Source organism: Chrysoperla carnea, chromosome 5, assembly GCF_905475395.1.
Source record: "Chrysoperla carnea chromosome 5, inChrCarn1.1, whole genome shotgun sequence".
In the NCBI taxonomy this organism is placed as follows: domain Eukaryota; kingdom Metazoa; phylum Arthropoda; class Insecta; order Neuroptera; family Chrysopidae; genus Chrysoperla; species Chrysoperla carnea.
The window spans coordinates 64,951,286-64,975,857 of record NC_058341.1 but is presented as its reverse complement, the minus strand read 5'-3'; the positions used below and the strand labels follow the sequence as shown (position 1 = coordinate 64,975,857).

The window sequence follows — 24,572 nt, the reverse complement described above, 5'->3', positions numbered from 1 at the left end:
ACGAGAATTGGATAGCTCGGTTTGGCACGCCACTACGCAATACGTCTGATCAAGGAAGACAGTTCGAATCACACCTGTTTAAAGAATTGAACCAATTATTGGGAACAAATCATTTCAAAACAATAGCGTATCATCCTTCGGCCAATGGCATGGTGCCAATTTCCTATCTTTTTAGTCAATTTTTTTTAATTTTCAAAATAAATTTCAAGGGGTGGGGGCTGCTTTTTCAGGTAAGAAGGAAAATTATTTATTGCTAATTATGTCACTAACATTAATATTTTTCATATATTTATTGAATTTTTATCAGCACACTATCTATACTTCTTTTTTACTAATCTTACACCCGGTTTTTGCAACATTATACGCGTAATAACTTTAAAAATATTAATTTTAGAAAAGTAAAAATTTTAAGAAATTTATAGATTTAAAAGTTAAGTTATTAGCATTTAAACAAATATTATTTAAACAAATATTAGAAGAGATATCGGCCGAATTGTTAATTAGTAAATCGTTATAGTCGTATAAGTCATAAACGGTTAGTGATACCAAAAGAAATTATTTTACTAAAAAAGAAGGTAATTTAATTATCTACAATATTGCTTATTACCTTTTTTGGTCTAAAGTGCACAGTTATGGAGATATAGCCTTAAAAAATGGAGGCACTTCCCCCGCCTATTTTTGTAGGGATTTTGTGCATTTACATTCAATACGTGATACTGAACCTATTTAAATAAAATAATAACTCCTGTAATTTAGTTCATTATGGGCAAGAGTAATTGGCTTCTTTATAACCTGTATTATTAAATCTAATAACATTTGACTAAAATACAGTTGGTATCGGCAGCCTTAAGCCTCCATACTGTCACGAGACGAACATACTAAAATGGAATCCTTTTATCATATGGCTGTGTTAAAAACGTCTTAATTTTCAAAAATTTGCCCAACAATTAAAAAATTGTGTTTTCAATGAAATTATTTAAAAATATTTACTTAAATAATATTCAACCTTAATAATTTGATAATTTAATTTAATTATTTTATTTCATTTCGTTTGAGCACATAACCCTACAAAATTGAATAAAATCGTTCAGGTTGAGAAAACTTTTGACGCTCAGCCTTAGTAAATTTTAAAAAAAAATTGTAATTATGAGCAACAATAGTGATAACGGTTTAAAAGTTTTACAAGAAATTTATTTAACAAAATGTCGACTTTGTCAAGAAAATGATGGTTCGATTAAATTCCTCACCAATTCAATTTTATGTGAACGAATTCTACTGTGTACCAAAATTAATGTAAGTTTCAAACTTTTAATTACAATTTAGGTCTTTTCATTTTTAGTCTCCAAACGAATATAATACAGTAGAATCTCGATAAGTTAAAGTCCAAGGGAAACACAAAATATTTTAAGTTATAGAGGTTTTAAGTTATCAAGTGTCTATGTTAGGTAAAGGTTAATATAGAGGTATGTACATGTTTGTATGTACCCTAGTTAATATAGAGGTATGTACATGTTTCTATGTAGTTTCTGAGGGGCTATACAGAGATTATTTATTTAAGTTATAGAGGTTGCGTCTTTTAAGTTATAGAGGTTTTGGGCTCTGATGGGAAGGGAACATAGTATTTTTTGAAGTAACAGAGGTTTTTATGTTACCGAGGTTTAAGTTATCGAGATTCTACTGTATTTGGTATTACATTGTATTCGATTATTATACCTAATATGTATACTGTAAGAGATCTTATTCACATTAAACCGATAATTTCGATTATTTCAAAAGAAAATACGCATAAAGTTTATCGATAATTGTAGGTCAACGAAAGTCATGGACACAAGCGAATGTGCCCTATTGCCAAGAACTTTTGGCTAAAGCATTTTTCCATAGTTAGCGCGTTTACTTTCAATTAAATGCAATAATAACAAATTTTTAAGTCGCATTTCCTCCGAAAGCTGACAATTTTCGAAAAAATGGTTTGGGTGAAAAATTTTAGTTTACGAGGATCAACTTTCTAATTTAAAGTGTTATTCTGTCTCTTATCGTTTAGGATCGAAATTGGCTATTAAAGCAGCCCGAAGAAGTGGGTCCAATCTGATGTCAGAACATGATGTTCCCCAACGAACTCTACAATTATTGTTGAGGTCATTTTTTAATATCTCTGGCGAGATATTCAAATGCATAGATTAAAATGGCCCACTCTGTATGTTAAAATGAACTTTTGTTATTATTTTATGCTAAAAAAACACACCCCTAAAATAGTGATGTTCAATTCTGAAACACCCTACTCAAATAAATTTTGATCTTATGACTTTGTTTATTTCTAATAGATCGAAAACTCGGAAGAAAACGAAATATTACCCAAAGAAATATGCACGGATTGTAACCAAATTTTAGAAAAATTTAAGATATTTCAAGAAAATTGCTTGAAAATTAATGAACAATTAATGCAATTACTTACAAAACCATCAAAGGCTCCAATAACAAAATCATCCAAAAGATCATCAAATTTAAATAAAAAAACTACAATTTTAAATCGAATCTGTACAAAGTGTAATGAACCGAAGAAATCAAGCCGACATTGTTGTAAAATTGAAAAACTTGATGGAATCAAACAAGAAAATATTTTAGTAAAAATTGAACCGGATGAAACAGGCCCTGTAGGTATTGACAACAGTGTTAAATATATTTTGGTAATCTCCGAAGATAATCAAATAAAGAATGAGACCGAAATCGAAATAATTGATGAAAAATTATCAGAGAAAGTAGAGGAAAACTGTGAAGATGATTACAAATATGAAATATTAGAGGAAATTCCATATCAATCTGATCATACATCGTCTGCAGATAACAACGAAAGTGAAGATGATTTCAAGGAGCAATTTAAAAAAATTCGTAGAACAAAAGATTCGACTGGTACACGAAATTATGTTTGTAGTATTACCGATTGTGGGAAAATTTATGCTACTAAAGGCGGTTTAAAGAAACATAGATATGCTGAACATAATATTCGAGATTTTCTTTGTACGACTTGTGGTAAGAATGTAGACTTATACTTTATCAAATGAAGCATTTAAGGTTGCAATTCTACGGAACAGTATGATTTTCAATAGGACCTGTATGAGTGTGTAGAACAAAGTCATATAGGGTGTACTTAAAGTAGTGGCCCAAACACAACCATTGTGGAAATAAATCTGTTCTGGAACTCACAATATTTAGTTTGAAATTCAGAAAAAGGATATGTGAAGTAAAGCTATCTCTGAAAAAATCAAAAAAAGTCTGAAAATATCAAATAAATTATTAATCAATCATTTAATGACAGAAAATGGTAATAGATTGAGACTCTTTCGGAACAAATTTTCTGAGTTCTCCTAAAAGTTTCTGAGTTTTTTTAGAATTAATCAGAGATTTTATGAAAATATAGTTAGCAAAATAAAGTAATAGTAAGACCATTTCTGAGTTTTTCAGAATTAATCAGTAATATTTAAAACATTTCTCATTTTCGAAAAATTAATAACTGTAGGTTTTACTTTTATCATATTGAATACTTCTAAATATTTCTTCCAAAAGAGTCTCAATCTATTACCATTTTCTGTAATTAAATGATTGATTAATAATTTATTTGATATTTTCAGACTTTTGCTGATTTTTGAGATAGTTTTACTTTACATATTCTTTTTCTGAATTTCAAACTAAATATTCTGAGTTCTAGAACAGATTTATTTCCAGAAGGGAAGCCCTAGATTTAAGTGATAATTGTCTATCAAATAAACCCATAATGCCCTATTCGACTTTTCTTCATTCGCAAGATATTTCCTTTTTTGTTAATTTCCAGAAAAACAACACTTTTCTTGAGTAAATTGATCATAACTTTTTGCTAGGTTAAGATAAAAGATTTTTGTTGATGCCAGCGTAAAGAATTCAAAATTTAAGTACAAACAGATATAGCTTTGTGTGTTTTATAGTTGAGCTAATACAGTTTGGCAGCGTTCATTTGGGGAGACATGTCTATTAGTTTTTTTCATCAAATATTTGCATTGTAAATCTGCTCAATGAGGTTATACCCAGAAAGTGTACACAACCGGGAAAAACTTGTCCAGAAACGTGTTAAAAAAGATGCAATAATATTAACAGCAAATAGAAAACTATGTAATATAAAAAAATTAGGAATTCTTTGAGCTTTCGGCAAAAGCTAAATTTTTAGCTTGGGCCGAGTAATGATGTCAATTGTGTAGTTAATACGTTTTAGGTAATCTCTAATTTTTTATATTACATAGTTTTCTATTTGCTGTTAATATTATTGTATCTTTTTTGACACGTTTCCGACAGCTATCAAGCCAAATGTCCGCTAAAAATGAAAATAGGGAGATCATATTGATGTCATTTTGTAGAACTAAATTCTGGACAAATTTTTCCCGGTTGTGTACACTTTCTGGGTATAGTCTCATTGAGCAGATTTACAATGCAAATATTTGATGAAAAAACTAATAGACATGTGTCCCCAAATGAACGCTACCAAACTGTATTAGCTCAACTATAAAACACACAAAACTATATCAGTTTGTTTTTGTGCTCTTTACGGTGGCATCAACAAAAATTTTTTATCTTAACCTAGCAAAAAGTTATGATCATTTTACTCAAGAGAAGTGTTGTTTTTTGAAAATTAACAAAAGGGTGATATCTTGCGAATGAAGCAAATTTGGATAAGACAATATGGAATTATTTGGTAGACAATGATCACTGGAATCTAGGGTCTATTCTATTCCAGTAAACTGACCTTTTTGCATCCTAAACCCTAACCTTGACCTAAACCCTAGACCTTTTTGCATCATTTTTAGATTGTTGTAATAGCGTCTAAAACGAGTATCTCACACTAAATAATTTTTTTAGGTATTAAGTATCGATTTAAAAATTTGAAAATTTATTGTGTATTCTGAATAATTTAATGAAATAAAAAGTTTTGTTAATTAACAATTATCTAACTTGCTGAAAAATTAACTTTCAGTTAAAATTCCAACGGTAATAAATTCTTTATAGTGTTCAGAATACATCATAATTTTTACATATTTTTATACCATGCATATATGAAATATACATAGTATATTAAGTTTAGTCCCAAGTTTGTAAAGCTTAAAAATAATGATGCTAGGAAAAAAAATTTGTCATAGGTGTTCATAGAATCACCTAATTAGTCCATTTCCGGTTGTCCGTCCGTCCATCTGTGGACACGATAACTCAAAAACGAAAAAAGATATCGAGCTGAAATTTTTACAGCGTACTCAGGACGTAAAAAGTGAGGCCAAGTTCGTAAATGAGCATCATAGGTCAATAGGGTCTTGGGTCCGTAGGACCCATCTTATAAACCGTTAGAGATAGAACAAAAGTTTAAATGTAAAAATGTTCCTTATCAAAAATTAAACAACTTTTGTTTGAAACATTTTTTCGTAAACATCACTGTTTACCCGTGAGGGCGCCAATTAGGCGGAAATTTTATAATATGTGTACAAACTATACACTAAATGTCGGTCGGTAATGCAGAAACCTATAAAGTCATTTACATATGTACTATACTTTATTAGTTATGGATGTGTCACATGTTTGTATGTGTAATGTGATAAAGAATTCAACACTGACTATGCGTGGTATTTCAACAATTAACTCAGTCAATTGTTTGTTTTCACTTGTTAAATTAATATTTAATACCTTAAAAAAATTATTTAGTGTGAGATCGTTTTTGACGCTAAAACAATAATCTAAAAATGACGTAAAAAGACGTATTTTCAGCGTTAAATTAAAAATAATGGAGATAGACTTCCGGTAGTGGGAGTTTTTTATTGGAAATTTTGAATCTTTTTTTTCTTTTTTTTTCATAAATATTAATATTTTATGAAATATTGGCGAAATAATACATTTCGTTTCATCTTTAATTGTTTATAACTTTTGAAAATTTTACGTGCTGAAAAACGATTCCAGCACATTTTCCTAGACATCATTTAAATCCAACGAGCTATCGCACGTATTTTTAAGACCTTTATCTCTATATTTCACCAATTTGAACTTGTTGACTAGTTTATTAAGTAGACTAAACAATATTTTAGACATTTACAAACTATAGCTTCTTAAGGTAGTACCAGCATGAAATCACTTTTCGACAGATTTGGCCGAATTTTTTTTCTCGGGTTTATAATAGCTTTATTTATGAATTCCTAAAATTTCATAATTTTTGACCGTTTGGATCGCGAGATATTTAAAGACAAAGTTCGCGATTTTGAGGGTCATGTCCCATTTAAAGCATGTAAAATGTCCGGTCTCTCCAACTATTTTTTATGATATTATTATATATTGAAGAAAAAGTAGAAAAAAATGTTTATACAATAAAATTCTAAAAAAAAAATTTAGAAATTAATTTTCACTTTCGAGATATTAATTTTGACGTAAATTGATCGAAATTGGGACGTTGGCATAATTATTTCCCATTTTAAACGGTCAAAATTTCTGAAACTTTGGGAATTAATAGTAAGCATTATTAAATTCTTAAATTTAATTTTTCGTTAAATTCTGTCGAAAAAAAAATTGTACCATTGCTTTAACATAGAAACTGCAAATACCATGCTGGAAATACCTTAATTCAATTAAATAAAGATATGTTAGCTTTACGTTACGTTGTTGGTTGTTGTTGTAGGTAAACATTTTGGAGAACATAGTGGTTTAAAAGTGCATGAACGTATACATGCCGCTACAAGACCATATGAATGCACGAAATGCAATATAGGGTTTGTACAAGCGGCTAATTTACGAACCCACATTAAATTACATCACGAGGGTCATCGTTATTATTGCACACAATGTGGTAAAGGATTTTTAACAAGTTGTACTCTGAAACGACACGAATTAGTTCACATTGGTAAAAAGGATTTTAAATGCGAGATGTGTTCATCAGAGTTCTATACACGACGCGAACTTTTGAAACATAAAAAATATCATTTTGTAAGTATTACACTTTTTTTTTTGCAAAAATTTTTCCATATTTTATCATGAGACCTAGTGACAGTTTTATGCCGTGGCAAGTTTTCTTATAATAATAATAGCAATAAAAACATTAATACACACAATCTGTATCTTTTGATTTATATTAAAGTAATCCGCGTTATAATTTTATCGCATCGATTGTATTAATAGTTTACGAAATTACCCATCCCCAAATTTTATATATTTAATGTAGTTTGCTAAATTTTTCACAAGTATTTGAATTGTTTAATTGCTAGATACATTTTTTGTTTACAAAAAAAAAAAAAAAAAAAAAAAAGAACTATACATAATTGTGCAATAATAGTTCGAATTTTTTATTTATGTGAATTATTATAGATTAATTGTTAATTTTTCGACTCTTTTTATGTATATTATACAAAAAGTGTTCACCGTGTTTCACGGAACACGGTCCCTGGGGCTCTATAGGGGTACTTTGAAAAGCACAATTCGATTTTAAATTATAATATTTCATATTTTTGCATTTATTATGTATAAGAAAGGTTAAGTTTTTTGGCCATTATTTCTTTTGAAAAAGAAGAAGCAAGAAATCTAGACGTTTCCAATCTTATCAATGTTGAATGTATTTGCGAATATAAAAGTTCGCAAGAAGCATTTTAGTAATCATTAATTTATAACGCCTTTTCAATGTACAAAAATCGACAAACTATGCAACGTATGAATAAATAAGTTTCAGCACTAAAGAATATTCATTTTTTTCCATGTAGTAAAATTGTTAGGGGGGGGAGGCGTTGACAGTAGTTACGCCACTGTATACTACAATATTTTCTCTCTTTTATATACAAACACACATTTACTTACTTTTGTAATTTTCGTGAGCGAACAAACTAACATTTTATAGGCTTATTAATTGGCTAATGTTTGCTCCACGGCTTTGCCCACGTGGAACTATACACTGTACTAAATCATGGTCAAGGCGTCATATATTTTGTAAACATCTCGTAAGTAGGAATGCACTTTATCGAACATGAGCGATTTCATACTCCGATTCGTATTTGGCTGATTCCCAGGATCGAGGAATCAGGCTTAAACATTCTATAAATTGCGGAGAATCTTACTATAGAAACTATAGTGCCTAGTTTTCTTGTAAGGTTAATTTTACGATGCACTGAAGCCTCGTGAACCATTCCATTAACTCATTGTACCTTCAATGGTACCATGGATGGGTTAGCTAGTGGCACGGAAGTATTTTCATTAGCTTAATATAAATAAATAAAAAATTTTAGCCTAAAATTTAAAAGTTAAAATAGCTTAATTTTGAACAGCTGGATTTTGAAAACTCTTCGATATTTGGACCGAAATTGTAAGAAATTTAATCTACTTGGAAAAAAATAAGGCACATTTATTTATATTCGAAAAATTAGTCCTTCAAGGCTAAAATTTCCAAAAGCTGAACAAAGGAAGAAAATTTTCTGATTTTTTGGATTTTTGACAATGTTGCGTTCGTCGCAAAAATTAACATGTATTGTAGAAATGGGTAAAAGTAAATAGGATATTTAGTTTGGAAAATTGAATTTTCTCGTTTTCACGTTAATTTTACAGTTAGCTAAAAATTTGAATGTAAAAATCGAAATTCATCCAGCTTGCGTAAGTCAAAGAGTAACACAAAAGAGGTATTGTCTTCTTTAATTAGTACAAGATGATTTCTTCGATAAAATACACAGTTTCAGAGTAATGGGGAAAAAACTGACAAGTACCAAAATTTCAAGGTTTATCATTTCGCGAAAACGATCTAACTAAAATAAAATAATAAACTTTTATAACTAGTGTGCTATGGAATGTAAAACTGGACAAATTGATGATATTCAAATATTTTAAAAAACTTCAATAATTTTGAGTATAAAGACCAAAATAATGAAAAATTTAAAAATGGGAATTTTGTCATGAAAATCGGTATATGAGTATAAAAAATATTCTTAGCAATTTTCTCTAATAACTTTTTTCGATAACTCTAAGCATCTCAATTTGTAGTAGACTGAGTTTTAAGTTCGGATTTCGGTTAAATATCTTAAAAAATGTGACCCCAAATCGATATTTTTATAAATAACGAAAATATAAGGGGATCTTCATCTTAATTACGACACACTATATATCAACATTCCTCGACACGTCAATGTATATCGATTTTTAAACTCTGTAGCTAGATTTACAACACCTCAGAAATCGTTTTCTAGCACACCCCCACCTCTACAATTTATAACAAACCCGCCAATCATCCCCGTTGAGTTTCGGTCAACGTGTCTATATATTATAGCCAATAAATACCTAAGGTAAAAAATAAAATTTGAATTTGTTTTTTTCAGGATATTCGATCTCACTTTTGTAATATTTGTTACAAATCGTTTGTGGAAAAGCATCATTTAACGATACACATGCGCTCACATACTGGAGAACGTCCATATGCGTGTGATGTGAATGGATGTACCAAAAGTTTTATGGATAGTCAAAAACTACGCCGCCACAAGAAGAATGTTCATCGTTGTCGTTTGAATCAAACCCAATCAACTTAATCTCTGATCAGTTTTTTATAATTAATTTAAAAATATTAAATATAAGTATTTTTTGATAAATAAATTTTTATAAAACAAATGAAAAAAAAAATTACTGAGTTAACTGTAGAAATACCCTGTATAGAAAGTGCTGAATATCGATGCTTGAGTATTTTCTAGAATTTGTTTCTTTTTCGAAAATGTTTCACAAGATCACTAGTTGAAGCTACCTGCAAATTTTCAACTCTCTATCTTTTATAGTTTTGGAGAAAATGGATACCGAAGTTTTGTCCTAATTTGCACCATCTCGCGTTTTATTTTTTCTAAAACGGTGGTTTAGGTTTAGTAGAAATAGTAAGAGAACTGGTAGATATTTTTGGATGGGTGTTTGGGGTATTCTAAAAATTCGTAAGATACCTCTCCCATAATACCCTAAAAAAAATGCAATTCTATTATCAGTCCCTAAAAAAGTGATTATTGAAATTAAAAATCTAATTTTCAAATATTTTTTAATTTTTAAAGATAAAATTTTATTAAATTAAATATAATTTCAATTATAAATTATAAACTTGAATATAATTTTTCAAAAATAATTAATTAACATTTTATTTAAATAATCATTTCTAGAATCACTTTCGTCTTCTTGGCTTTGGTTTGCGTAACGATTATATCTTTATAATCGTTCAAAAATTTCTCAAAATTTTTCAATTCATCATAATTTTATTTTTAAATAATCTATGGTATTTATCGATCAAGACTAATATTGATAAAAGCCTATTGATCTACTAAAAAATTAACTTTACGGTAAATTAAAAAGTAAATTCAATCATTAGATTATTCAATATATTTTTGCTACCTCTAAAATTGTGCCGCCTTAGGCTAAACATAAATCCAACAGTACCCGTTCCAGGGGGGGGGGAGCTGCAAACGGAGCGGCAAATATGATAGCAACAAATACGACAGCAATCTCGATAATCGGGACTCAATAAGATCAGGGTTATTTCGAAAACTGGGATTTTATGGAAAAATTCATTATAATTTATAAACAAGTGAAAACAAACAATTGACTGAGTTAATTGTTGAAAAACCATGCATAGCCAGTGTTGATTTCTTTATCACATTACACATACAAACATGTGACACATACATAACTGATAATCAAGTATAGTACATATTATAAAATTTCCGCCTAATTAGCGCCTTCACGGGTAAACAGTGATGTTTACGAAAAAATGTTTCAAACAAAAGTTGCTTAATTTTTGATAAGGAACATTTTTACATTTAAACTTTTGTTCTATCTCTAACGGTTTACAAGATGGGTCCTACGGACCCAAGACCCAAATGACCTATGATGCTCATTAACGAACTTGACCTCACTTTTTACGTCCTGAGTACGCTGTAAAAATTTCAGCTCGATATCTTTTTTCGTTTTTGAGTTATCGTGTCCACAGATGGACGGACGGACAACCGGAAATGGACTAATTAGGTGATTTAGTGAACACCTATGACAAAATTTTTTTCCTAGCATCATTATTTTTAAGCGTTACAAACTTGGGACTAAATTTAATATACTATGTATATTTCATATATACATGGTATAAACAGTTTGTTGTAATATTATTGCAAAAATCTAAACAATTATTTTCGAACAATCTTTGTTGAAGTACTTACGCATATATGGACTGCGAGAACTAAAAACAACAAAAATTTGGTACTCGGTTGCACCATTATATCTTTAATAGAATTTCTCCAAAACTTTACCGCGTATTTTGTGGCATTCAGGAAAGATAAGTGAGTGTTTAACAGCTTCCTGAATACTTCTTGTTAAAAGCTTATGAACATTTTGCAGATGCAATAATTTTTTTCTATAGCTAAGTAGTGAAAACTTCTTCGGTTTTTTTCAGAAGTTGATATACTGCTTCACCAAGATGTTTTAAGTTACCACGATATTTATTGCATCTGTCCAGTCAGAGCTTGCATTTGATAAGGGTAGGTACTGGAGAATTAATTGCTCTTTCACAAATTTCGCAATCAGAGGACGAAACAAATACTGCTCAACCACAAAGATAATACAGTCCGTATTTTTTCCGAAGCAAATTTTAAAACCACATCTCGTTAAGTTGAAAATTAGTTGAGAAAATTAATTTTGCAACAAAAGAATTTTCGCCATTTTTTAAACCGCTGTAACTGTAGTTAATATTGAATATGGATATAGTCAACATAATTGCTAAATAAAATTGACATTTTTTTCTTTCGATTCCCGTCATTGAGATTGTGATCGGATATAAACTCAAGCCTTGCCGCCTGCTCAAAGTCGATCACTTTTTTTCAGATCTAGTTCAAAATGGAATTGTGCAAAAACTATTATATCAAATGAAACGTTTCAAATCTAATTTTGTTCTTTAAGGTATCAGCTATGAGATATAGGAGTAAATTTGTTTTTAAACAATTATTTGCAAACAAATAAATTCATTTAAAAAATAGCGTTTTCTCGGCATTTTTTCGCAAAAATTTGCAACAAAAAGTTCTAGAAAAACATCTATGGAACAAAAAGTTCCACAGCATCAGTATCCTAAAGTGCACTATTTACGAGTTACACCGTGTAAAAGAAAACAAAAAAAATTATTTGGCCGCATTTGCTTAATAACTCCAGTCCCCGGGTTCCGGGCAAGCGGACTCGGCAGGTCCATTATGTGAGTACCTCCCTCCATAGATTAAAACCACTTCTGACCTGTAACTAACAACACGTACAATCCGTAATTCTATCGGCCTATTGTTGTTTTAAGCCACGGGCTACTGTACCTACAAGAGCGAAATTCCAAAAGGGTCGAGCTAGTGATTACAAATTGAAATAAATGAAAAGAACATCTAGTCTGTATAAAATTGAAATAAATGAAAATAATATATTTTAAACATAAGATAAAAGAATTTCAAAAATTACAATGATTGAATGAATTTAAATTGAAAATAATTAGAATAGAGAGGGGATTCAATTATATTTACTCAAACGATAAAAAAAAATTAAATAAAACATTTACGATTCATAGTAATATAATATAAAATTTAATATAATAACTTATTGGCCAGGGCCAGAAAGTGATTTATCCATAAACTTCTTTTTGGCAAAACAAAGCCACCATTTACTAGGTTTACCATCTTCAGTAGCAAACACTTTTTCTACAACACGAACACCGGTTTCTTGTCTAAGTTGTTGTAAATATTGTCGTAATAAATCTAAAAAAAAAAAAGAATATATCTTTCATTATTTCATTTTCACAACCATTATAGGTACCAGTTTAATAATTTCATAACGTGTAAAGGATGGGATTTTCACTAAACGACTCGGAATAAAGTCAAATTAACAGAATAGTTCTAAAAATTGTATTTCTCAAATCGCAAACAACCGGAAATACCCCCAAATTAAATTTTCAGTTCTAAATTTGGTGGGAGGATAATTTTCATGTATAAAACTGAAAAACCTAATTTTGGAGGGTATTTCCGATTTTCCGGAGAGTTGCGATGTGAGTAATACAATTTTTAGAACAATTCTGTAAATTTGACTTTTTATTCCGAGTCGATTGGTGAAAATCCCATCCTTCTAGCATCTACACAATAGAAAAACGTAATTTTTAGGGGTGTTTTTTTCGATTTTCCGAAAGCTACGATGTGGTATATAAAATTTTTCAAAGTATTTTTTTCTATTATTTTAACTTTATTAGGGGTCAACTGATGAAAACGCCCATCTTTCTAGCATGCATAGAACAGAAAAAAGTAATATTTGAGGGGTGTTTTTTTTTAATTTTCCGTAGGGTTGCAATAAAGAAGTTGAAGTTTTTCGTTTTTTCAAGGAGGTTTCAAGTGATTTCGCGTCAATATCTAGAAGTACTTAAGAATTTGTATATTTCTATGAGTAACTAAGTCAATCAGCTTCACTTTGGGATTTTGCAACAGCGTGGAACAACATTTAGACCCGACTGATTGGTTGGACATTTGATTTTTTTAATTCCTAAAATAACTAACTTAAGGATATAAAAATTTCAAAATGCCTCAAAAACATTTTTTTAATAAAGAGGTTGGTAGAGTACCGCTATCCTTCAGCCAGACTTCGACTATCTTATTTAGGGGTCCTTCAAATGTAATTAAAAAATTTTCCGCAGTGCCTCAAGAATGTACTCCAATTTGTTCACCAGTTCTCGAACTAAAACTCATACAGTTCTAGTTTTCTTTGTAATATTTAAAAATAAAAATTTACCAGCATCAGTTGGTGATGTGGGTTTTGGATATACAGCATTTAAAGGAAATCCAGGTTCTCCTGGTATTGAAAATTTACTAATTGCTAATGTATACATTTCATTGATCCCTTGTTGTTTAGTTGCACATTTTTGTAACCGTTTTAGACATTCAGTAATGTACAATGTAACGTAAATCAAAACTCGATCGGCTTCATTCTAAAAATCAATTGCATTATTGATAACAAAATGTTTTGATTTTAAATATTTAAATTTATTAAAAACATACTTTAACTTCATAAGTTCTAAAAAAAACATTAGCTTTAAAATAATATAAAGCTTCGTCAATGATATCCATATCTGCAGCTGTATAGTTTGTTGGTAATGGACCCCGAAACTGGGTCCGAAAAGGAATTAACGATTTTTCACCAACCCAAACCATACTTTCCGGTGATAAGACAAACGCTGAATGATACGCCTTAAAAATTTAATATTACAATATATTAAACATTCATTATCACTGATTCTCAATAATAAACGTTAGAATTAAGAGCTTACCGGCATATTCAAAAAGTTGAGATTGAATAAATTTTATAAATGTTAAGAAAGATGGAATAATTTGCTTAATTAAAATAACATTTTATTTCTGACATAAGTAATCATATTTCATGTATGACACATTTGTATTTTTATGTTGGTATCTTATCATGGAATATCAAATCAACTTGACAAGTTATAAATTACCCTAAATATACAAATGGTGGCTTCAAATGATCAACACTAAAAAAACACCATACTACACCGCTATTTAAAAAGGTTCCTTTTGGTGTAGTCACAGTCTTATATATAGATACGACTATGTTTGGAGTCATATTCATCCAAAATATACACTTTCAAATATATTCAAAATAATTAAGTCGATACAGAACTCCACTTTCAAAAAATCTTTGAATTAATACAAAATAACAAGTTTGTAAAGTTGTTCTTGTTGTTGTTGTTGTTTTTTTTTTTTTTTTTTAAAGAAGGTCCCGAGTTCTTATGTGAAATGGCTTTCGCGTAAATTGATTGAAAATTGGGCAGAAGTTAGTTTCTAACTTTTTGATAAAAATTAGCTCAAAATTTTTTTGTAAACATTTTTTGAGATATTAGGGGTCAATAGTTCTTATCGTTTTATTAACTACAATAGAGTATCTTCAAGTTTCTCGGATTAATACATGCACATAAATTTAAAATAAATGATGATAATACGACCCTACATGTATATATTCTTACATTAATTTCGATGCCTTTTTAATTCTTGGAATCAAAGTAGATTTTCTAAATTCAAATAAAAAATAAATTACAGTGGACCTGCGGTAATTCGATAAACCTTTTGCAAGGTCGAATTATCGATTTTTTTAAACTATAGAGTTCTGCCACAAACACAAACCCTCATAGCTTGTAACTTTTTAAAAAAGAATACCTTGTAATCCGACAAATTACATATCAAAGTGATGCGACTTTTCTAAATTCGGCCACGAAGAATTCATGTAATCAGCATTATAGTTATGTTGGATTACAAGAGGTGACCGGATTAGACAGGGCCGGACTACCACCGGTCTACTGTAATCTCTAAAATGAGAAAAGTAAGAGGCATATCTGATCCTTATATCTATTAAATAAATAAAATCTGTTTTAGTTCCTGAGATTGAATAAGCATCAAATTTAACAAAATTTTGCAATTTTCTGAATTTTTAATGTTTTTGTGAACGGTTATTATTATGTATAGGTCGTTCAAAACTAAAACCGAACAAGAAAGAGCTTAGATTTATATATATGTGCACTCAAATCTACACTCTCTCTTGTTTGGTGCCATTTTAGTTTGAATGACCAAGAAGTAGTCACGCAACGTGACCAAAAAAAATATATTTCAGGATGGCTGAATTTTGAATATTTCTTTTTTTATCGAAATTAGATAGGAATGAAGTTGCGTTTACTAGAAGTTAGCGTATTCCTTCATTGCATTTGAAAATTACTGATTTTAAAGTATTTTAAGGCAATTAAAAAATAATAATGCCTTTTAGCATTATAAATGTATAATTGCCACACAGATTTGCCGTCACAAACATCGCGCTGGATGTTATAATAATAATTTAAAAAAAAAAAAATTTATTCAAATTATTTTTGTACAGAAGTTATTTTAATACGATTTAGCTTTATAATCAAATAACGTAATTTTAATTTGCTATATCGGTTGCTTTATAAATGCGCATTCTGCAAAAAATGAATCGCTTTTGTTTCAGGTAGGTTATAAAAAAAAAATTATTCAAGAAAAAAATAAAACAGCGCTGCTTGATAAAGCTAAAATTTATTTTGAGTTTTTTTTACTCTTATAGTTTTTTTACATACTACCCAAAACAAAAGCGAATTGGTTGAAAGATTTATTGTGAACAAATATGAAACACTAACTCCAAAAAAAACATGTCGTAAAGTAAATAGCCTTTGATTGTCAGATTTATTTATTTTTTAATAAATGATTTGTTTTGATGCTTTTCACAAATATTTTATATTTTACGTTAATAAAAACATATTCCTAAATCCATGATGGTCTGATAAGATTTCCTTATCTTATTATTGAAGTATTATAATAAATTTTCTATCTTTAATTACAAAGAGTATAAATGGAATTGTTCCTTGCTGATTTAGTTAAACAAAAGCTATACTAGTGCCAAGATTAATTTTCAATTTTAAGTGTTTGCTAAAAAAAATAATAAACATTTAGCAAGTTAACTAATAAAAAATTAACGTAAGAATTTTTCTATTTATTGCAATCGCCAAAAACAAATGACAAAAGGGAAGAAATTTTTGATTCCTAAATTATTAGATTGTAATTAGATGAAATGTATTATTACTGTTATTCGTAGGAAAAATATTTTAATTAATTTTTATATAATCGAATTTTTACAACAGCTAAATTTTTCAAATGATGTTGTTTTATTAATTTTTTGGACACTTGGAGAGTTTAACAAGTTAAGATAATAAATCACGAGCTAATAGTTTTAACACACCCTGAGTATGCTTTAGTTCTAACGTTTGAGCTGCAGGCTAATAAAGTTTCTGCCATTATGAATTCTTCCATTGAGAGGAAAAAACTTAAAACAAACGAACATACATGTAGAGAATGAAAACTTAAAGCTAATTCTATCCTAATTTTCGCCCTCGCGGCTTAATAAAGATGTTTACGAACAAATGTTTCAAACAAAAGTTGTTATTTTTTTATAGGGAACATTTTTTACACTTAATCTTACAGTTTACAAGATGGGTCCTGCGGAACCATGAACCAGTTGAGTTATGTTGCTCATTTACGAACTCAAAACTCACTTTTTATGTCCTGAGCACGCTATAAAAATTTCAGATGATATCTCTTTTCGTTTTTGAGTTATCGTGTTGGCGGACGGATGGACAGACAACCGGAAATGGATTAATTAGGTGATTATATAGACAACTATACCAAAATTATGTTCGTAGCATCAATATTTTTAAGCATAACAAACTTAGGACTAAACTTAGTATACTATTCCTTGATATATTTCTTATATACATGGTATAAAAAAGACTAATGCGATATTGTTCTGTACTGCAAGAAAAGTTAACGGTTAATTTTAAATCTGATAGTGACTGAGTCATTTGTTTGTTTTCACTTGTTTATTATGATTATTATTTATGCTAAACAAGAAATTCCACGTGAAAGAAAATGCGTCATTTGTTAAAATCTTTCCTTTACAGATTTAAGCACATTTTTCAAAAGAGTATTAAAAAAATCGGCTTCAAACTATTTGTTTGAGTTATTGGATCATCAGTTGCTTCTTCACTCGCGCTACGTTTAGTGCGTCTTATTCGCGTATGTGGTTTGAAAAATGGCTATGCATCAAGTTCGGGTGCTAATTCAGTTTCTGTTATAAATTTTAGACATAGAAATGGACTGAACGTTCCCATCTATCAGGCTTTTGTCTAAAATCGATTAGATATAAGTATTGGATATTAGAAAATGATTAATTATGATATGTAGGGAACAAAAAACAAAATTAATTTTTATAAAACATAAGGATTTTTATTATTTAAAAAAAAATAAATTCCTTAAAATTATACATTCACCAAACTGATAGCAAACACCAATCAGATGTACTTTGCAGGTACTACGTCACGCTATATGAAAGACTTTGTATAAGATTACAAAAATGATTGTATGTTACTGTTTCATGTCATTCAAGACGCCATGATACTCTACACTGTTTTAGAAGTAAATTTGAATTGGTTTTTTAAAATACAAAATACATACTGTAAAAATTATTATTATACCATGTATATATGAAATATACATAGTACATTAAGTTTAGTCCCGAGTTTGTAACGCTTAAAAATATTGATGCTACGAAAAAAATTTTGGTATAGGTGTTCATTGTCCGCCCATCTGCCAACACAATAAATCAAAAACGAATAAAGATATCAAGCTGAAATTTTTACAGCGTACTCAAGACGTAATAAGCGAGGTCGACTTCGTAAATGAGCAACATAGGTCAATTGGGTCTTGTAAACCGTCAGAGTTAGAACAAAAGTTTAGATGTAAAAAATGTTCCTTATCAAAAAATAAACAACTTTTGTTTGAAACATTTTTTCGTAAAAGTCACTGTTTACCCGTGAGAGCGCAAATTGTATAGTATGTATTATTAGGGAATATCAGTTATGTATGTGTGACATCTATAGGTATATGTGTAATGTGATAGAGTAAGCAACACTGTCTATACATGGTATTTCAACCATTAACTCAGTCAATTGTTTGTTTTCACGTGTTTTTTTTTTTTTTTTAAATAATAATTTTTTGGTGTAAATCAGATACTAATGTAACGTATAAACCAATTTTTCAAATTTAGGACAAAAGTCTATTAAGCAGTTTATAAGATAGACACATCTATGTGCGGCCAGTTGATCGTTCTCTATGTCTATGCTGCAGAGGCATACAGAAGAGGATATTGCTCAGTGCTCAGTCAATTCTCTATGTCTATGCAATAATTATTCTTTATAGATCGATAGAAATAGTTATTATATAAGTTATAAGTTACTATATATATAAGTTACTATATAAGTTATTATATAGTTATTCTATACCTACAGCAAAAGTCTATATTTTCTGGTAAAATATGATTAAAAAAAGCTATTAAAGTAATTAATGAATTAATTAATATTATTAAAAGACCTTGATTTGTATTACATAATTATTGATAATGTAAACACGTTCAATAAAATTTTTTTAGTAATTAATCATAAGTAAAATAATATCTAATATTTAGGTGTTCATCCAATATTTTTTTATTTTAACATCGGTTTGGTTTGGTTCTGTTCATAAAAATAATTTTGCCAAATCAAGTGTAATAAAGAATACCTAGTTTTAATATGAAATACCATATACAGCCAGGAAATTTCAAGTACTAGTTGTAAGTATACTTAAGTACACATTTTATCAACATAAATAATACCAAATATCATTTATAACAGAGATTTGTAAGGTATAAAAATGTTAAAAGCTCGTAATCCAGGAATAGTCAATGATTCTTTATAAAAACTGTTTGATTGCATTGTTTAAAGCTTACTTATGTTCATTTACGAACTCAAACTCGCTTTTTTACGTCCTGAGCACGCTATTCAAATTTCAGCTTGATATCTCTTTTCGTTTTTGAGTTATCCTGATCACGGACAGGCAGACGAACAAACGTAAATGAACAAGTTAGGTGATTTGTATGAACACTTTTACCAAAATTTTGTTCGTATCATTAATATTTTAAGTGTTACAAACTTGGAACTAAAATTAAATTCTTGCAAAATGCTTATAAAAAAATTCAAATTTTTCAGTTATATTTGACGTTAAATTCTCCGAATTTCAATCGCCAATAACTCGGAAAGTATTGACTTTTCGAAATATACTTAAATGATTTTTTTGCTTGGTCCTATCAATTCCTGTTGTCATTTTCAACATAAACTTTTCCACCCCCAAGAAGGGGTGCACCCCACCCCCTGGGCAAGATCGCACAAATTTTTGCTTTTAACTTCTCGAACAGTTTTTAGAACGATCCATTGACTGTCCTTGGATTCAGTATCCCCGTTTTTCCAAAAACCAGTTATTGGAAAAATCATTTTGCCATGCGAGTCTAAGATGGAAGATGTTAAGAAAATAAATCGATTTTCTGTATAATCGATTACGTATTAATCGAATATTGACGAAAAATAACGATAATCGAATATTGACTAAAAAATCGATTAAAAATCAAAAATTTGTTAGTACAGATATTTACTGTTCATCACAGGTAATAGCCATTTTGCAATGCTTTTTTTACCCTGTATATATGAAATATATAGCTATACAGAATGTTCGATTTACATCTAGGCATATAAATATCACTAGTATGACAGAATACATACGTTAAGCAATGCATCTAAGTGAGAGGTATTATGTACATGTGTTGGAGCTTCGATATGCGTTGAGATAGTTAAATATAAGGAAGGTATACTAATTTTAGTTCCAAGTTTGTAACGCTTAAAATATTAATGATACGAACAAAATTTTGGTATAGGTGTTCATACAAATCACCTAAATTATTCATTTACGTTTCTTCGTCTGCCTGTCGTGATCACGATAACTCAAAAACGAAAAGAGATATCAAGCTGAATTTTTAATAGCGTGCTGAGGACGTAAAAAGCCAGTTTCAGTTTGTAAATGAGCATCAAAGGTCTATTGGGTTTTGGGTTCGTAGTCGTAGAACCCTTGTAAACGGTTAGAGATAGAGTAAAAGTTTAAATGTAAAAAATGTTCCTTAAAAAAATTAAAAACAACTTTTAATATAAAAAAAATAAACAACATTTTTCGGTCATCATTGTTTTACCTTGAAGGAGCAAATTAGGGCAAAACTATGATGTCTATGTCTAAAACTATGATTTCTCTAAAAATATAAAGGATAGAGAGATAAAAATGCGTTGGTAGCTTCAACTCGTGAGCCTTATGAAAAATTGGTTGAAAAATGCAAAAAATATTTGTTATAGAAAATACTAAAAAACTACTTTTTCAACTTATCTAATTTAATAAAAACAAGTGAAAACAAACAATTGACTGGGTTAGTTGTTGAAATACCATGTGTAAACAATCTTGATTACGAAATCGTTTGTTTTTTAAAAAGAAAGTTTGTTTTTTTAAAGATAGCCACTCTTAGATAGTCACACAGAACTGATATTCTTATATAATACACACTATATAATTTGCGACCTCAAGGGTAAATAGTGATATTTAGGAAAAAATGATTGAAACAAAAGTTGTTTATTTTTTGATAAGGAACATTTTTTTACTTTTAAACTTGTGTTCTGTCTCTAACGGTTTACAAGATGATTCCTGCGGACCCAAGACCCAGTTTACCTATGTTGCTCATTTACACATTCATTCGACATTGCCCTGCAAAACGTTTGCCGGATTATCCGGGTTCCACTGTATTTTAAATTGAGTGCCTCCAGCTTTTACAAATAGTCATGTATGAGGGGGAGAGTTTTAAAGTACAATAATAAATTTTTCTTTAAAGAGTATTTATTTTTATTTTTTGAAAGCAATCAAATTTACATTTTTATTTGAGGTGTTTCGATACCAAAACGATAATTTTACTAAAAATCTGAAATTTTTTGTGTCGATTATAATGACTATTTAATATGCCTTTTGTGTGTAAATTTCAAGTGGATTCTCTGTACGGTTTCAGAGAAATTAATTATTCAAACCAACCTTTTTTACATAGTGATATGATGGTAGTATATGAAGAAGTCGTAATAAATGTTAGTTTATGGTCAATAAGTGCTTTTAAAAATGTTTTACCATTTACATAAAAAACTTTTATCAATATTTCTCAAGTTTTAAGCTTTTTTAATCATACCAAAATTAAGAACTTACTTAGTCTCATTATTTATGTAATAACTATCTTGATACGCGCCCGCTGCACTGGCTTAAAAGTAAAAACCACCGCTTTTTAGCCTCCACCCTCTCTTGACATGCACAGGTTTCAATTTTGTTAAATGTAAAATAGTCATAATTCATTGAGTATATCAGAATAGTTGGCAATGATTTGTTTGATATTTACTATTTTAAATTTTTACAGAATTCTTTAATTTATGGTTCAAAATAATGATCATAAATCTGTTCCATCTATAATCATCATTTTGAACCATAAATTTAAGATTTCTGTAAGTATTTAAAAAATGGTAAATGTCAGATTAAATTTAATTTTGTTATTTTTTTTTTTTTTTAAATATATCTTTATAAATTATAGTTCATGTATTATTCTAATATATCAGCTATATTGCTGTACAGTTTCATTAAAAACCATTCGCTATTTTTAGCGCGAAAGCGTAACAAACAAACAAACAAATAAACACGCTTACTTTCACATTTATAATCTATAGGGATAGGGATTTAAATAAAACTGTACATAAAATTAAAAGCGATGTATACTCAATCAAAAATGAACGTAAAACTATTCTAAGTGTTATTAGTATAACATTACATGTAATTCACATTCACATGTTATAGTAGTAGAGTGAAATTACGCCTTGTGTATGGATTAAAAGTTCGAGCAGTGAAACTTTGGGGTTTTTCTTTTCACATCAAAATAAGTATTTTTTGAAATTTTTTACTTTCCCGGAGTGGTGCAACATGTTTAAAAAACAAAATGGCGTCAAAAATGAAATTTTTTTCAGAAATTTTATCATTTTTATTTTATATTCGCAAAAGGAGGCATCGGTGCATATCCAAATTTGGTAGGTTTGTAGTACATGTTAAGAACTACTCCTCATAATTTTTTGGTGGAGTTTCGTCCCTTCCCCTCCCAGTTATATATATATGTATACATACATATGGTAAAACAGTTCATTTGACTCTAACTTGAAAAATATTGGATTGATTTTAATGAAACTAATATCAATAGTAGGTTTTATTACTTAAAACTTTCGGTTAAAATTTTAGCGAAATCCGTTAAACAGTTCGGCCAAAATTTCCAATTTAGGGAATTGTTTAAAATGGCTGCCATTTTATGCCATTTTGTCCTACGAGGTTAATTTTTTGTTTAAATTGTAGCATTTTTTATTATCGTTCGATTTTATAATAAGTGGCTTACCCGTAAAATGACTCCTTGATCCATATTTTTGCGAAAAACGGAAAATTTAGCACTTTCTGGAAATAATTGTTTGGGGGGTGTATGGACTGGCTTTGGGGGGTGTTTTTTGCTTTGGCATGAGAAAACTATTTTTAAAAGAGGTCTATATGGTTTAAAGCAAAATTTTTAAGTTTTAACCCCCGCGCTGTAAGGGGGAAGGGGTGTATGAAATAAATGTATCTTAAAAGATTTTAAAAAGAAGTCAAAATAGTTTAAAATGCTAAAGTAACCCAAAATTTTAGATGCTTTTATTAATATAGCACTTTTTACAACATCCACCCCTTCCCCTCCCGCTTTCATATTTTTTGCAAATTCAAAATTTTTATGACGTATAAAGAGGTTTTTGGGGTCGCTGATCTCGAACTTTTGGCCCAAATAAGTACACCCCCTAAAAATATTACAATTGTTTTTGATAATCTATTGCAAAATTCGAGATCAGTGACCCCAAAAACCTCTTTATACGTCATAAAAATTTTGAATTTGCAAAAAATATGAAAGCGGGAGGGGAAGGGGTGGATGTTGTAAAAAGTGCTATATTAATAAAAGCATCTAAAATTTTGGGTTACTTTAGCATTTTAAACTATTTTGACTTCTTTTTAAAATCTTTTAAGATACATTTATTTCATACACCCCTTCCCCCTTACAGCGCGGGGGTTAAGACTTAAAAATTTTGCTTTAAACCATATAGACCTCTTTTAAAAATAGTTTTCTCATGCCAAAGCAAAAAACACCCCCCAAAGCCAGTCCATACATCCCCCAAACAATTATTTCCAGAAAGTGCTAAATTTTCCGTTTTTCGCAAAAATATGGATCAAGGAGTCATTTTACGGGTAAGCCACTTATTATAAAATCGAACGATAATAAAAAATGCTACAATTTAAACAAAAAATTAACCTCGTAGGACAAAATGGCATAAAATGGCAGCCATTTTAAACAATTCCCTAAATTGGAAATTTTGGCCGAACTATTTAACGGATTTCGCTAAAATTTTAACCGAAAGTTTTAAGTAATAAAACCTACTATTGATATTAGTTTCATTAAAATCAATCCAATATTTTTCAAGTTAGAGTCAAATGAACTGTTTTACCATATGTATGTATACATATATATATAACTGGGAGGGGAAGGGACGAAACTCCACCAAAAAATTATGAGGAGTAGTTCTTAACATGTACTACAAACCTACCAAATTTGGATATGCACCGATGCCTCCTTTTGCGAATATAAAATAAAAATGATAAAATTTCTGAAAAAAATTTCATTTTTGACGCCATTTTGTTTTTTAAACATGTTGCACCACTCCGGGAAAGTAAAAAATTTCAAAAAATACTTATTTTGATGTGAAAAGAAAAACCCCAAAGTTTCGTTGCTCGAACTTTTAATCCATATAACAGCCTTTTTTTGCTTAGATTTACTCCAGTATAGTTATAACAATTAGAATGGTAAAACACGTGAATTTTTCTTGGGTAAAAAAAAACTTTTGAGACAGAGAATTTATATGAATTTCTAACATGCATATAGAATGGTGGTAATTTTAAACGCACATATATTATTTATTATACCTTAGAAAATAGAAAATGTTTTTTCATTACTTGATAGTT

The 24,572-nt window shown here is 29.4% G+C and overlaps 3 protein-coding genes across 3 annotated transcripts in view; 2 read left to right on the top strand and 1 right to left on the bottom strand.

Moving 5' to 3' along the window:
* The first annotated feature begins 1,064 nt into the window (after positions 1 to 1,064).
* Positions 1,065 to 9,550, top strand: LOC123300132 (zinc finger protein interacting with ribonucleoprotein K-like). The gene is made up of 4 exons (XM_044882622.1): positions 1,065 to 1,293; positions 2,322 to 3,027; positions 6,674 to 6,978; positions 9,342 to 9,550. The coding sequence occupies exons 1-4, from the start codon at positions 1,147 to 1,149 to the stop codon at positions 9,546 to 9,548; spliced, it is 1,365 nt and encodes a 454-aa protein (XP_044738557.1). The 5' UTR covers positions 1,065 to 1,146; the 3' UTR covers positions 9,549 to 9,550.
* A 2,962-nt stretch (positions 9,551 to 12,512) lies between these two features.
* On the bottom strand, positions 12,513 to 14,452 carry LOC123300430 (actin-related protein 2/3 complex subunit 3-like). Its single transcript, XM_044883002.1, has 4 exons — positions 14,315 to 14,452; positions 14,046 to 14,234; positions 13,780 to 13,975; positions 12,513 to 12,761 (listed from the first exon to the last, which is right to left on the bottom strand). Exons 1-4 carry the CDS (start codon positions 14,318 to 14,320, stop codon positions 12,604 to 12,606), a joined length of 549 nt encoding a protein of 182 aa, XP_044738937.1. The 5' UTR covers positions 14,321 to 14,452; the 3' UTR covers positions 12,513 to 12,603.
* Positions 14,453 to 16,526: 2,074 nt separating this feature from the next.
* Positions 16,527 to 24,572, top strand: part of LOC123299588 (peroxisomal acyl-coenzyme A oxidase 3-like) — a 33,807-nt gene continuing 25,761 nt past the window's right edge. The window contains exon 1 of the mRNA XM_044881842.1: positions 16,527 to 16,541. The gene's annotated coding sequence lies outside the window, so the exon portion shown is untranslated. The remainder of the gene's footprint in view (positions 16,542 to 24,572) is intronic.